Genomic DNA, 13,958 nt, shown 5'->3' with positions numbered 1-13,958 from the left:
ATGGGTGTATTGCTTTTATTGATTAATTCAAAGGTAGACAAGGAGAGATAATCCTGTCCTCACAAATCTAGTGAGATACTAAGTAGGGGTACTTAAGTATTGTTAACCAAAGCTTTAACTCCAACTAGGCAAAGAGAACAAAGGATTCCCTTTTCACAAGTGTAAACTCAGAATAGACAAAGAGAACCAAGAATTTCCTTTCACACCTGGTGTCAGAAAGACCTGAGCTCAAATCTGGCCTCAGACATTTCCTGACTGTGTGACTCTGGGCAAGTCATTTCACCCTGTTTACCTCAGTTTCTTCATCCATCAAATGAGATGCAGAAGGAAATGGCCAACCACTCTAGTATCTCTGCCAAGAAAACCCCCAAACGGGGTCACAAAGAGTCAGACCAAACTGAATAAACATCAAACTCATTACATTTTGGATGAGTTGCATTGAAGATGTCTGTGCTAAAGATTCAGAATGAGATGTCCAAAAGGCACCTGGAGAAAGGAGCCAGAAGGTCAGAAGAGAGGTGAGGGTCCCCTGCATGGTGAGGGTAGAGGAATCCCGCTCCCCAAGGGAAATGACACACAGAGGAAGGCAGGAGTGGGCCCAGGGGAGGATGGGTCACCACAGAGAAGGCGACTTCCTTCGGGTGGGAAATGGATTGGCTTTTTGTCTACTGAGCACCTAGTGCCATGGCTGGCTCAGAGTGGCCAGTCCATAGCATGCTCCTTGATTGCTCGTTCCATTTGATTAGAAGCTCCTTGAGGGCACAGACTGGCTTTTACCCCTTTTTTTTATCCCCGGTACTTAGCACAATGCCTGGCACATAGTAGGCTCTTAATATTTATTGAATGTGGGGCAATGAGAAAGCACAGTGGATAGAACACCAAGCCTGGAGTCAGGAGGACCAGGGTTCAAATGTGGCCTCGAACACTTCTTGGCTGTGTGACCCTGGACAAGTCACTTAACCCCAATTGCCTAGTCCTTGCCACTCTTCTCTCTTAGAACTGATACTGAGAAGGTAAGAGTTTAAAAAATAGAAAAACAATTTGTGGAGCAGAAGAAAATATTCATAGGAATACTGTACTTCTTGTCCAGGGCCAGTTCTGCCAGGAACCTTTTGTGATTGATCTGTATCCCAGCCATATCTAGCTTGGAGAAAGAGATGTCCAGACCAGCACTGTCTTTTATACCCTCTGCCATGACCTTCTGCCCCAAATACATTCGAGTAACTGTCTAGGAATCTTAAAAAGGAAAAGATCTATTAAAATACGGCTTGACAAATTTGGAAAAAATATTTTGACAAGCATCTCTGGCAAAAGCCTTGCTTCTCAAATACATAGAGAACAACGTCAAATGTATAAGAAAACAAAGCATTCCCCAATCGAGAAATGGTCCAAGGATATGAACAGGCAGTTCTCAGAGGAAGAAATGAAAACTATCCATAGTCATATGAGAAAATGATCCAAATTGCTCAACCACAGGAATGCAAAATAAAGCAACTCTGAGATAGCACCTCCCACCTACCAGACTGGCTAACATGGCCAAAAAGGAAAACGATAAAGGTTGGAGGGGATGTGGGAACTGATGGGGCAACTGTGAACTGATATAACCATTCCGAAGAGCAATTTGTGGGTCAAAGAGCCACAGAACCATGCGTATCCATTGACCCAGCGATATCTGCATCTCAGATCTGAAATCGGGGAAAAGTTCATACTTGTACCAAAAGATTCTTAGCAGCACTCTGTAGTGGCCCTACAGAATTGGAAACTGGGAGGGTGTCCATCATTTGGGGAATGGGAAACTATTGCACCATAAGGAACGATGAACAGAATGAGTTCAGAAAAACCTAGACAGACTTATATGAACTGATGCAAAACGAAATGAGCAGAACCAGGAAAACACTGTATACAGTACCATAAATATTATATAATGATCAGCTGTGAAGGACTAAGCTGTTATCCGCAGAGCAAGTGTCCCAAGGGACTCATGATGAAAATGCTGCCCACAGCCCAAGAGGGAACTGTTGGAATCTAGGTGCAGATCAAAGCGGGCCATCTTCCTTCCACTGTGTTTGCTTCATGAGATTTCTTTTGTATGTGTGATATGTCTTCTATCATGGCATGAGCAATATGGAAATATGCGTTACATGAAAGTACAAGTATATCAGGTACTGCCTCAGGGAGGGGGAGAAGGTAGGGAAGAGAGGAAGAAAATCTGAAGTTTAAAATGTCAGAAAATAATTGTCAATAGTTGTTTCTATGTGTGACCGAAAAAATGAATGAAAACATTAAAATATACGTATGGTTCAAGGTAACACTCTGTCCTATTGTCTTGGGCGACCCTTCTGGGGGCTTCTCCCAGAGGTCTGAAGCAGGGGTTCCCAAACTTTTTTGGCCTCCCGCCCCCTTTCCAGAAAAAATATTCCTTAGCCCCCTAGAAATTAATTTTTTAAACTTTTAATAGCAATTAATAGGAAAGATAAATGCACCTGTGGCCATCACTGCCATCCCTGGATCGCTGCAGCACCCACCAGGGGGCAGTAGCGCCCACTTTGGGAATCACTGATCTATATGAATTCCAACCAAATAGGAATAGGAGCGATCACTTTCCCTGGAGGTGGTCCAATGGCCCAAGTCTCACAGGGCAGGAAAGACAAAATTTCCTATTCCACTATACTTTCCTGTCTCCTTCAATCTTCTAGCTCTCTTGGAGCCTGGGTCCCTGCTGATGACACATCTCCTGGGCCACCCTTTCCAACGATGGCTGCCCTTCTCCCATCCCCAGCCCAGCTCGTAGCCTCAGCGGATGGCCAAACCCTCCATCTTTTCTGAATCCTCCCCTGCCTCTATCTGCAGCCTTTGACCCGGTGGATGGCTCTGTCCTTTGCTAGATCTTCCTCTCAAGGCTGTGGCTGCCACCTCTGGGAGCCCTTCTCATCTGCCCCGGCCCCTCTTCTAAGGAGCCTTCTTTCTGACTGGCCTGCCTTTCTCTCATTTGGACATCGGTGTTGGGGTTTGCCGGAGAGCTTCTGGGGAGCAGGGGCCTATTTTTATTTCTTTGTATTTGGGGGTCTCTGTCTTCGGCGCTTGGCAACATTCCTGGCACATAGCAGGTGCTTCAGTGTTTCTTGATTTGCCTCGACACGTATTCCAATGGCAGAAACAGCAGACAGCTAAGCGGGCACAGACACAAGATAGGCGTGGAGATGCTGAGCAGTCTTGGGGGTCAGGGTGTGTCTCGCTCCGGGACGCTCCTGCCCACCTTCCTGCCCCAGCCTGTGCCCGCGGCCGTCTGCTCCTCCCAGGCCCTGCCAAGCAGGCCTCTAACTACCCCCAAACCGGACACATGCCCTGTTCTCATGGGGACCCCGTCCGAAGGGCTAGATGCGAGCTCAGGGGCCAGCTGGGCCAACCCCCTCATTTTACAGCTGAGGAAACTGAGGCCCGGGCCGAAGGCTGCCCAGAAGCGAGATGTCCCGTCCTCCGGCTCCAGGACGCCTGCCTCATTCCTGAGGGACCCCATCGCAGGCCCCACTCCCTGAGCCAAGAGGGATGGGGAAACCCTTGACCCCAGCGTCCGGGGCTGGGCAGGGGGGCCACTCAGCCCAGCCCCGGGCTGCCTCCCTCTGCTGGGTCTCTTCCCAGCCTTCTCTCCCTCCCTTGGCGGCTCCCTCATCTCGGCTTCCCTGTTCCCTCCCCTTACACCCCTCCCCTCTCTCCATCCTGGTTTCTGCCCATTTCTCCATCCTCCCCTCCCTGCCTCCATCCCGCTCCCGACCCCCCCATCTCAGAGGCTTGGTCTGACCCTCCATAGAATGGCCGTGCTGAGAGTGAGGGAATCGGGGAGTCTCGGGGCTGGGGCCAGATGGGGAGCAGCGGGCGGCTGAGGGGGCCGGAAGTTGCTCAAGAAGGAGGAAGTCTCTCCCCAGCTGGGAGGCCTTCAGGATGGAGATGTCAGCCGAGGGCCCTCTCCCAACCACACCCTGGGAGAGGAAGGGGAACTCCACTGGCCAGCAGATTGCTCAGGGCGCCCCGAGAGCGGCCGCTAAGGAACAAGAGCCCCCCGGCTCCTGGAGGTGGGCCGCCCCCTCCCCGGGAGGCTCCAGGCTCCGTCTCCCGCTGCACTGGCCAGATTTGGGGCTCGAGGGGCACAGGAGGGGGAGCTCTGCTGCCCACCGCGGCGGCCTCCAGCAGGTCCCTTCCTGTTCTGGTCCCACTTGCCTTTTCGGGGAGAGGCGGCCCAGGGGCCGGCTGGATCCCCAGGAGGTGGACGCCTTCTCCGCCCTCCCGGGTGTATCCTGGACTTTGCCCCCTTCCCTGGCCCCACCCAGCACCCCCTGGGCTGCCCCAACCTTCCTGGGCCGCGGGGATTGGCCCTGGGATCTCCACTGTAGAGGCTGAGAGAGAATCCAGAACCCTCGGGGTGGTGAGGGTCCAGCCAGAGCCTTGGAAGGGGGGGGAGGGGATCGAGACCCTGGGAGGGAGGAAAGGCCTCAAGATGGGCTGAAAAGGAGATGGGAAGGGAGCGGGGGAGGTCCCGGCCATGCCAGTGTACCCCGGGCTGGCCCAGCCACCTGCTGCTGAGTTTCTGGGAAGGGGCCGCCCAGTGGTTCTGGGGGGGCCTCTCCTAGGGCAGGAGGGCAGCTGGGACCTCCCTTCCCCTCCCTCTGCCCGTGGTGCCCCCTGATGGTGCCTCTCCTTCCCCACAGGTGCCCCCCCAGGGATGTGGGGCTACCTGGCCCTGCTCCCGATCGGCCTGGCAGTGTGGGCTATAGTTGGGGTCTGGACGATGTGAGTGGCCACCGGGAGGGGATGGCAGGGGCCCCGGGGAGGGGGGGGAAGGCCCCACGGGAGAGCCAGGCCCTCGGGTGGAGGCTGGAGGCCCTGAGTGGGGACGGGCTCCAGGGACGGATGGATGGATGGGGGGGGCTGGCCCCCAAGGCTGAGCTCCCCTTCCCCCCAGCTTTGCCGTGGCAGTGTCCAACAAGTCTGTGAACCTCACAGAGGGCTTTCCCTACATCAGGTACGCTGGGGGTGCTGGGCCGGGGAGGGTGTCCGCGGGAGGCGCAGGTGACCCCGTCTCTTTTCCTGCCTCCAGCCTCTGCGGGTCCTTCCCTCCTCAGAGCTGCATATTCGGCCAGCTTCTGAACGTCGGGGCGGTCATGGGTGAGTAGCCTGTCCTGCCTTGCCCCTGCTCCTCCCTGGGCCGCCCTTGGCACTCACCAAGGCTCTCGCTGGTGCATGGGGGGATCCTGGCTCCGGGACCCCTGCGGCCCACATGCTTCCCTTCTTCCCCCTCACCAAGTGGCCTGGATCTGCGTTCTCCGCTACCTCCAGCTCCGGGAATGGGGTGTCCCCAAGGGTCCCAATCGGCTGTGTCTGGGGCTGGGCTTCCTCTGTGCCTTGGGGGCCTCCTTCGTGGGCAACTTCCAGGTAAGACTCCAGGCTGAATGGCTCAACAGGCCCCAGGGCTCCAAACCCCGGCCTGGGGCCCCCCGGGGGTGGGGAGTCAGGGTCCTGAGGGGCTGCAGGGGAGCGAGGGGCTCCTTCCCTTCCCTCGCGGGTTTGGGGGGGTCATCTGAAGACCTCTCAGGCCTCAGCAGCCGGCCCTCCCCACGTAGAGTAGGCCCGGAAGGAGCCCAGCCCCCTCACTTTCCAGAGGAGGACCCCGAGGCCTGAGAGGAGATCTGGCCCCCTCAGCCCTGAGCCCGTAACCTTGGCCGGGATAGTCATTCTTAGTCACTGATCTGGCTCAGTGCCGTAGGAGGCCCTGGCCATCGGCCAGTGCGACTCCCCTCGTTTTCCCAGAAACGAGGCCAGACGGGAAGGAGGGGGCGACCCAAGCCACTCCCCCAGGAAGTGCCAAGGGAAGGATTCAAACCCAAGGCCCAGTCCAAGTCTTCTTCTGCAGCCCTCCCTGACCCCTCCACCACAAGCACGCAGAAGTCAGGCCTCTGGCCTTCTAGCTCTCACCCTCTCCGTCCTCCCCCCCCAGCAAAGCAATGAGCTCTCCATGCATCTCTTTGGAGCCTTCCTGGCCTTCGTGGTAGGGGTGGCCTACTTCTGGACCCAGCTGGTTCTGCTACGCCAGGCCAAGCCTGAGGCCCAGCCAGGCGCCCCCTGGATCGAGACCCTGCGCCTGCTGCTTTGCGGGGGCTGCACCTTCCTCATGGTGGCCAGTATCCTCTGCCTGAAGGGGGGCCTTGGAGCTGGGGGGCGGGAAGGGGGCCCCTGGCCTGCCCATTTCACAGAGAGGGAGACTAAGGCTCAGGGCCCCACTGCTAATGCGATGAATGCCAACGCGGCAGGCCGGGAGGACCCTCAGATCACTGGCTCTAACCTATGAACTTGAGAGGTGATAAGACGATGCTTTCATTGCCTTCTGGGCAGGGGACGGTGGGGTGTGGCTTCCCAGACAGGAATTATTCCCAGAGGCGGCCTCTGACCCCTTCCTCTGGAGAGGCCCAAAGAGGATCAGATAGAAGTGAGGCCCTCGGGCGGGCTTCTCGTGGAGGAGCCTGGAACGGAAGCCCCAGCGCCCTTCTCTCAGCATCTGCTGGGGCAGAAGAGCCCGGGCCTCCGAGAGGGGTTCCCCAGGACCTTGGGGGCAGGTGGGCTGGGGGCCCTCAGTCTGCCATGATCCTTGACCCAGGACCCTAGTGGTGGTGCTGCACTTGAGGTCGCTCCGGTCTGCGGCCGCCGTATGCGAGTGGTCCATCTCCATGCTCTTGTTCATTCTCTTCGGCCTCCTGGCGGTGGACTTCTCCCACCTGAGCGGCCTGGTCCTAAGCTTGCAGACCAGGCCCACATCGTGTCCCCCGAGTACTGCCAGCCTGGCGTCTTTCTAGCTCCCCTTGTGTACCGCAGCCCCTCCCTCACCTCCACCCTGCCTTGGTCTGGGTCCTTGGACCACTGAACTCTGACCCAAGCCTGGGCCAAGCGCGGCGAGTGGCAGCAAGACATTGGCTCCTTGTCCTCTCCTGGGGGAGGGCTTTGCCCTCTGACCTGGCCACAGCTGCCTGGTCTAGCCACCAGAGGCCAGGCTCCGCCACAAGGGGCTGTCTGGGCATGGTGGGGCCATCTAGAGACCCCAGGAGGGGCCCTGGGCTCCCCAGTGACCGCTCAAGGAGGAAGGAGGCAAGAGGCAGGAAGCAGAAGGCGCGAAANTAAATAAAATAGAAATGGCTCCCCACCCCACCCCCCACCCAGCCCAGTCACCCCTTCCCTGTGGGGGTCACTGAACCCCTGGGCCCCCACCCCATGCCCCGGCCGTATTTACAGCTTCACAGTTGTGGGGGTTGATGGGGAGGTGGGGAGGATGAGGGATCTGTGGCCAGAGTGACCCCTGAGGGGGGGGAATGGGGGCTGGGGTCCAGGATGTAGGGGGGAAAGGGGGATGGAGATCAGGGCTGGGGACTCCCACTGGCCGCCAGCAGCTTCCTGTCCTTGGGGGGTGGCCCACGCCGAGGGGAACCGCCCAGCTCGGGGGGCTCAGACCGGCCTGGTGGGGGCTGTAGCCCTCGGGAAGGGGTGCTGGCAGGGGACCTTGGTTGAGCCCCATTCTTCTCATCTGCTGGCACATCGATGGAGAGAGAGGAGAAGATATTGAGGTGGGCCCTCCCGCAGTAAAGGGGGGCCCCTCGAGGTCCACATTTGCTGCAAAGCCCGGCCCTGCCGAGGGGTGGGATGGGGAAACAAATCCTGGCAATCTTGGTAGCTAAGGCCAGCTCTTGGGGGTATCGAGGTCCAGGAGGGTCTGGGGGACCCCACAGGCCTCTTCTCCTGCTGGGACGATAGGCCACGCTTCCCCTTGAGGAGGCTGAGCAATGGGGCATCCCCCAGAATGGCTCTGTCCGCCTGGATGCTGGCGGAGGGCAGGGACTTATTCTTTGCTGTCTTTGGCTCCCCGGAGCCCGGCGGCATGGCAGCGCGATAAGGAAAGCTCATTCAGCCCAGGAACCTGGGCTCCTTAGCCAGGATGCTGAGGCTGGTCCTAGGATACTGGTTGCCTAGCAGTAGTCTCTAGGGAGACCTCGCCTGACTCCCGCCTTAGAACCCAGGCACTGAGGAAACTTCGGTGGAGGTCTCGTCCCACCCGCACCCTAGAATCTTGGTTACTAAGGAAGGGTCACTGCCCGGCCATAGTCTCGAGGGAGGCCTACTTCCTCCTCTCCAGAGGGATTACCTGGTTGGGACAATGGTTGCTAAGGTGCTATTGTGCCTAGCAACACTTTCTAAGGTGTTCTGGTCCTCCCAAGAGGCACTGCCCTGGCAAAACCTTAGCAAGTCTCTACCTACAACCTGTGGGACCTGGGTTGCCAAGAAGATGCTGTTGCCTAGCAACCATCTCTAGGGAGACTCCCATCAGGCCCCTGGCCCCTGGGAGGCAACAGGTGCTGGTGGGTCTGGGAAGCCTGGCTCCCTGGGGCTGCCGAGCCATAGGGAAGGAGGGGCTGCTGCCAGGCTGTCCCACTTCCTCCGTCCCCCAAACCCCTCCGCAGCGGGGCCTCACCTGCCAGTGCCTGCACCGAGGGCTGGTCGTGGGTGCTCAGGAGCTGGGCCTGGATCGTCTCCACCACGCGCTTGAACCGGCGGCTGGGACCTGGGGGCAGGAGCAAGGGGAAAGGAGACGTGAGCGGGAGCTGGCCGGCCCTCGGGCCTTGGGGGCCCCTCTGTGGAGGCCTGTGCGAGGACGGCCCCCTGGTACCTACCGGCGATGAGTGTGAAGGTGACCGAGTAGACGCCGCCGCCATCCCGCTCCCGCCGCCTGGGAGGGGGCTCTGGGCCCTCGGACGAGCTGATGTCAACCTGAAAGCGGACGGGTTTCTGGAAGACGGAGGGGCCGCCGCTGGTCTTGTACTCAGCCCGGAAGCTGGTCTGGGACAGCACACTGTGGCTCAGGCTGGGGATCTACATCGGGAGGGAGGGAGAAGCCTTATTGATCACCTGCTGCCGGGGAAGACGAGCCTGGGGGCCCCAGTGTCAAGAGCGCCCCGGTCTCTCCTGGCAGGGTGCTGCCAAGGCTGAAACGCCCTAGAAACTGAGGTGCTCCCCCCTACCGGGGCCCTGGGCACCCTGGCAGGTGCTGCAAGAACTCGGGGCTTCTGTGTCCTAAGTAGGGGTGGTGGTTCCTCTCCGCCTCCAAGCCCTTCCAAGGCCTAACCAATGAGCCTGGAGCATCCTGGGAGCCTGGAATCCAGGCCCATGGCCCCACAGGCACCCCAGGCTCCACCAGGGCCAGAGATGGATGCCCTCAAGACCAGGGACCCTGGGGCAGCCCATGGCCCCAGCCTGTGATTGCCAACTGCCTGGGGAAAGCTTCCAGGAGGCCCCTGCCGTGGAGTTGTTGTCCGGCTGTGTCCGACGCTTACTGATCCCATTTAGGGTTTTCTTGGCAGAGACGCTGCAGTGTCGGCCACTTCCAGCTCATTTCACAGATGAGGAAGTGGAGGCCAGCAGGGTGAAGTGACTTGGCCAGGGCCTCCCAGCTAGTCTGAGATCAGGACCATGAGTCTTCCGACCCAGGTCGAGCGCTCCATCCACTGGACCACCTGGCTGCCCCATGAAGGCCCTCCAGCACCCCCTGGCCTCTGCTCACTCACAGCTGTGTCTGGAAGCCTGGGCTCCTTTCTGGCCTCAAAGCTACCCCCATCAGGCTCTAGGTCAGGCACTCAGGCAGTGAGAAGGCAGGTGGCCAGCCCCAGGGCAGGATGGGGCAAAGGAGACTTCGGGGGCCATCAGTCTCCCCCTAACACCATGTCCTCAGAGAGGCACACGGGAGCTGGGCAAGTGGCTCTGGACCCAGCTCACGGCCAGATGCCAAGCGATGGGGGGCCCAGAGTGGGGCCTAGCCAGGGGGCAGCTCCTCCTTCAGTACTAGGCCCAGCGTTCCGACCCTATCTCGGACACTCGCCTCGGTTTCCCCCTCTGTGAAATGGGGTGGTCCCTCTAGGCCTGGGACAGAGAGCTGCCACCCAGCCCAGGGGGGACGGGAGCCAACGCACCGACAAGAAGGCGTGCACGATGTCAGCCTTGATGCTGCTTAGAGCCTTGTTCTTCAGCACCAGGAAAATCTGCTCATCCTTGTCCAGGGAAATGAAGTTTCCAAACCAGGAGCGCTTCGCCAGCCTGGAGGATGGGGAGGGGACGAGGCTTAGGGACCTTGGACTTCGGCCAGCCCATTCCACAGATAGGGAAAAGGGAGGCCCAGAGCCTAGGATCATGGCATTTAGAGAGTACTCAGAGTCAGTTCAAGGCCTCCATTTGGCAAGAGGAAAAGTGGATCCGGATGGGGACAGGCATTCATAGGTCGTCGAGTCCGACTCCCTCATGGCCATTGTGGGATGCAACCTGCAATCCCTGGGCATTGTGGGCCAGAGGCGGAAGTCACGGCTTGTGACCCTTCTCAATGAAGGGGAAACCGAGGCCCAGAGTTGGGGAGCAGACTTGCTCCAAGCCCCCAGCAGGCTTAGAGACTTCTAGACCAACAGCCTCATTTTACAGATGGAGAAACCAAGTGCCCCCCCACCCGCCTCGCGCCATCCCGTCAGGACTCACTCTGGGGATGACTCCGGGGTCAAGCTGGACATCTCCTCTGCTGTGGGGACTAGGGAGAGACCGAGGCAGAGACAGAGAGACAGAGAGACAGAGAGAGAGGGAGAGACAGAGGCAGAGAGAGACAGAGACAGACAATCAGAGAGACAGAGAGAGACAGAGAGAGGGAGAGAGACAGACAGAGAGATAGAGAGAGTCAGAGAGAGAGAGAGAGAGGGAGAGAGAGATAGAGAGAGAGACAGAGAGATAGAGGCAAACAGACAGAGTCAGAGAGACAGAGAGAGACAGAGAGAGGGAGAGAGACAGAGAGACAGAGGCAGAAAGAGAGAGAGAGAGAGAGAGAGAGAGAGAGAGAGATGGGGGGGAGAGAGACCGAGGCAGAGACAGACAGACAGAGAGGGAGAGAGACAGACAGACAGACAGAGAGACAAAGAGGGGGGAGACAGAGGCAGAGAGAGAGAGAGAGACAGAGGGAGAGTCAGAGACAGGGAGAGAACGCTCTAGCTTAGCCCAGGGCCCTGTGCCCTCCGGACGAGGTCTCTGGGCACCCCACACCCCCTGCACCCCCATTTCTGGCCCCGGGCTACACACCCTGCATCTTGCGCCGATGGAATCGGGGGGAGCCAAGGAAGCTGTTGCGGATGGAGTTGAGGCGACTCCTCCAAGCAGCACCCCCGACCCCTCCCCCGGCCCCAGGACTAGGAGGGGGGGTGGTTCCTGGTGTGCCAGTGGGGCTGGCCCGCGGGGAGCAGGGCGGAGGCGTCGCGGCCCCCGGGGATGTGCGGGGGGATCCAGGCAGGGGTGTAGAGCGAGCGCTGGGGGGTGGTGGCTGCTCCCCCGTCCCCCCACCCCGGGGACCCCGAGATGGCAGCGTCTGAGTCTTGGGTGTTGGTGACGGGCAGCTTCCGGCCCGGGCCTCCTCCGCAGGACTGGCCCCGGGCTCTGGGGAGAAGGAGAAGACTGGGCTCTGCCGGGAGAGGAGAGAGACGGTCGGAGAGAGGCAGGTGGGCGGCTGTCCTCCGCCAAGGACCGGTGGGCAGGCTGGAGGGGCCGCTAAGCCCTGCTGGGGGCCTGGACCTTCTCCGGGGGGTCTGGGAAGTAGCGGCCTCCCCCTGCCCTCCTTGGGCCCCAGCGTCTGCCCAGAGTGGCCATTTCATCCCCAGCCAGGGGCCCCGGCCTCACCCTGGGGCTGCTCAGGGGGCTGGAAGAGAGTCCCGTGGAGGCGCCGCTGACACTCCGGGATCTGTATTTCAGGGAAGAACGGGGGAAAAGCAGGAGCAAGGGGGTCAGGGAAGGGAACTGGGGGAGGGGGCTTAGAGAGCACAGGTGATGAGAGAGCAGCCAAGCCGCCTTCCCACGCGCAGCCCAGGCTGACCGAGGAGAGAAGGGCAGGGCCCAAGCTCAGGCCCGGCACCAGGGACAGGGAATGGGGCGCAGGGGGCGGGCCCCACCTCTGGCTGTGCTGGGCCATCTCCAGGGCTCTGCGGGTGGGCACAGGGGAGCCTCCGCCCCCACCGCCTGCGTCCGTGATGCTCAGGACTTCCATGGACTTGCGCTCCGGCCTCCTCTTCCCATGGCGGCTCAGCATGGGGGAGTCCACCCGCTTTCTGGGAGGGTCTGTGTGGGAAACAGGGAGGGCGGCCGCGCTCTAGGCTGGCTCTGGCTTCTCCTTCCCGCCGAGGGGGCTGGGAGATCCCCCAAGGAGGGGAAACGGCGACCTACTTTGAGCTTTGGCAGCCCCCTTACCGGCATCATTCCTGGGAGGCAGGTCCTCATCCTCACAGCTTGGGTATCTCTCTTTGCGGTCCAAAAGCAGGTAATAGATCATCTTCTCCTGGTTCTCCCTGAGGCCCGAGACAGGACCAGAACAGGGTCAGCGCTTTGGCCTGGCTCGCCTCGGCACATCTTTCTCTTGACAGCTTTAGTGTCTGACTCGGGTCCTCCGTCTCCGCTGTTCTTCCCTTCTTTCCTACAGGGCTCAGCAGCCATCTGTTTGTCTCCAGTTCTGTAGCTCCTTCTCTGACTCTGCTCTCTGCTGCCCCCTCCTGGTTCTGCTCTCTGCTGCCCCCTCCTGGCTCTGCTCTCTGCTGCCTCCTCTTGGCTTTGCNGCCTGAGCTCTTGGACTCCAGGCTCTGCTCTCTGCTGCCTCCTCCTGGCTTTGCTCTTGGGCTCTGCTCTCTGCTGCCCCTTCCTGGCTCTGCTCTCTGCTGCCTCCTCCTGCCTGGCTCTGCAGGCACAACCCCCTCTCCTCAGTAGCAGGAGCTCAGAAGAAAGCTCTTTCTCCCTAGCTCACCCCTTTCCTTCCTCTCCCTCTGCGGAAAGCCGGGCTCTGTCCTCCCCTCCCCATTCCCAGGCTGTGCACTCACTCCTCGCTGCGTAGCTCCCGGTGTAGCCGCTCCAGGTCTCGGAAGCAGCCCAGGGACGCCATGCTCTCCAGGACATCAGGGTCCAGCTCCCCGCCCGAGGGCAGGCTCCGCATGGCCACTCGACGACCAGGGGCCGGCTCTAGTCGGGGCTCGGGCTCTGGCTTCCCTCCCCTGCAAAGGTGGCTTGAGTGGGAGGTCAGGAGTACCGCGCCCCGTTGTTCCCCCGCCTCCCCCGGCTCTTACTTTCTGTCTTAGGAACAGCTCCAAGACAGAAGGGCAAGGGCTGGGCAAGGGCGGTCAAGTGACTTGCCCAGGGTCACCCAGCTAGGAAGCCTCAGAGGCCAGACTGGAAGCCTCCAAGCCCGGGGCTTTGCCCTCCCCCCTCGCCCAGCCCGTACTCACAGGTACCAGGGGTGTTTCTGGATCTGCTCCAGCTGCAGGGTGGAGGGGAGGAGGAGGGGATGTCAGAGAAGCCCCCGACGGCGGAGGGGAGGGTCTCTTGCCCATCCACGCGCCCCCACCCCCAGGGAATCCCGCGGGGTGCCCGCAGGGTGCCCTTCGTCGCCCCCCAGTCTTTGCCTCTTGCTCCACGCCGGCCTGGGGAAAGGCGCCCCGTCCTCTCTGCTAGGCTGAGGCTGCTACAGCCACTGCCCGCAGACCCACCCCGACCCGTGAGGGCGCCCTCTCTGGCCATAGCGAGTACTGCGGCTCGTGGGGGGCGGAGGGACGCCGCGCGGGCCACTCACGCTGAGCCTCTTCTCCGGCTCCACCTCGATCATGCCCCTGAGCAGGCTCTGGCAGTCCGGCGGGATGAAGTGCGGCATGTGGAACACGCCCCTCTTCACCTTCTCCAGCAGCTGCCGCAGGTTGTCATCATCAAAGGGCAGAGCCCCCTGGAGGAGAGCGCGGGCATGGGGGCGAGGGGGGGCCGCGGAGTCAGGGGGGAGGGGGGCGCAGTCGGGACGGGGCGGGGACAGGAGGGAGGCGCAGGCGGGGCGGGGGGCGGGGGCCGCGGAGTAAGGGCGGATAGGGGGGCACCGGCGG

General features: G+C 60.4%; 2 protein-coding genes across 7 annotated transcripts; one reads left to right on the top strand and one right to left on the bottom strand.

Annotated features, from left to right (window-relative positions):
- Nucleotides 1–3,854: 3,854 nt before the first annotated feature.
- Nucleotides 3,855–7,154, top strand: TMEM150B (transmembrane protein 150B). 6 transcript variants are annotated; one of them, XM_044667126.1, is made up of 7 exons: nucleotides 3,855–4,070; nucleotides 4,704–4,785; nucleotides 4,958–5,017; nucleotides 5,118–5,160; nucleotides 5,300–5,427; nucleotides 5,990–6,173; nucleotides 6,655–7,154. In XM_044667126.1, the coding sequence occupies exons 1-7, from the start codon at nucleotides 3,940–3,942 to the stop codon at nucleotides 6,840–6,842; spliced, it is 816 nt and encodes a 271-aa protein (XP_044523061.1). In that variant the 5' UTR covers nucleotides 3,855–3,939; the 3' UTR covers nucleotides 6,843–7,154. The 6 variants fall into 6 exon arrangements, with proteins under 6 accessions (XP_044523061.1, XP_044523060.1, XP_044523057.1 ...); XM_044667125.1 differs by having other exon boundaries at nucleotides 5,093–5,160; XM_044667122.1 differs by having other exon boundaries at nucleotides 3,855–4,188.
- Nucleotides 7,155–7,235: 81 nt separating this feature from the next.
- BRSK1 (BR serine/threonine kinase 1) lies at nucleotides 7,236–13,855 on the bottom strand (the record flags this gene model as incomplete). Its single annotated transcript, XM_044668427.1, has 12 exons — nucleotides 7,236–7,564; nucleotides 8,507–8,596; nucleotides 8,706–8,904; nucleotides 9,999–10,122; nucleotides 10,552–10,600; nucleotides 11,140–11,515; nucleotides 11,731–11,791; nucleotides 12,000–12,165; nucleotides 12,295–12,392; nucleotides 12,915–13,085; nucleotides 13,317–13,348; nucleotides 13,661–13,855. Coding segments are annotated over 12 exons (1,728 nt in total), but the record flags the coding sequence as incomplete, so codon positions are not given.
- Between the last annotated feature and the right edge of the window lie 103 nt (nucleotides 13,856–13,958).

This window comes from Gracilinanus agilis, chromosome 3, assembly GCF_016433145.1.
Source record: "Gracilinanus agilis isolate LMUSP501 chromosome 3, AgileGrace, whole genome shotgun sequence".
Classification (NCBI taxonomy): Eukaryota; Metazoa; Chordata; class Mammalia; order Didelphimorphia; family Didelphidae; genus Gracilinanus; species Gracilinanus agilis.
Note: the sequence above shows the minus strand (reverse complement) of the source record. Positions and strands in the feature narration are given on the sequence as shown.

Bases quoted from the DNA above. Each gene is read 5' to 3' on its own strand.
- TMEM150B (XM_044667122.1), top strand. From the start codon at position 3,860: ATGGGGAGCAGCGGGCGGCTGAGGGGGCCGGAAGTTGCTCAAGAAGGA. The intron at 4,786-4,957 runs GTGAGTGGCCAC...CCTTCCCCCCAG, and splicing joins ATAGTTGGGGTCTGGACGAT to CTTTGCCGTGGCAGTGTCCA. The intron at 5,018-5,117 runs GTACGCTGGGGG...TTCCCTCCTCAG, and splicing joins GAGGGCTTTCCCTACATCAG to AGCTGCATATTCGGCCAGCT.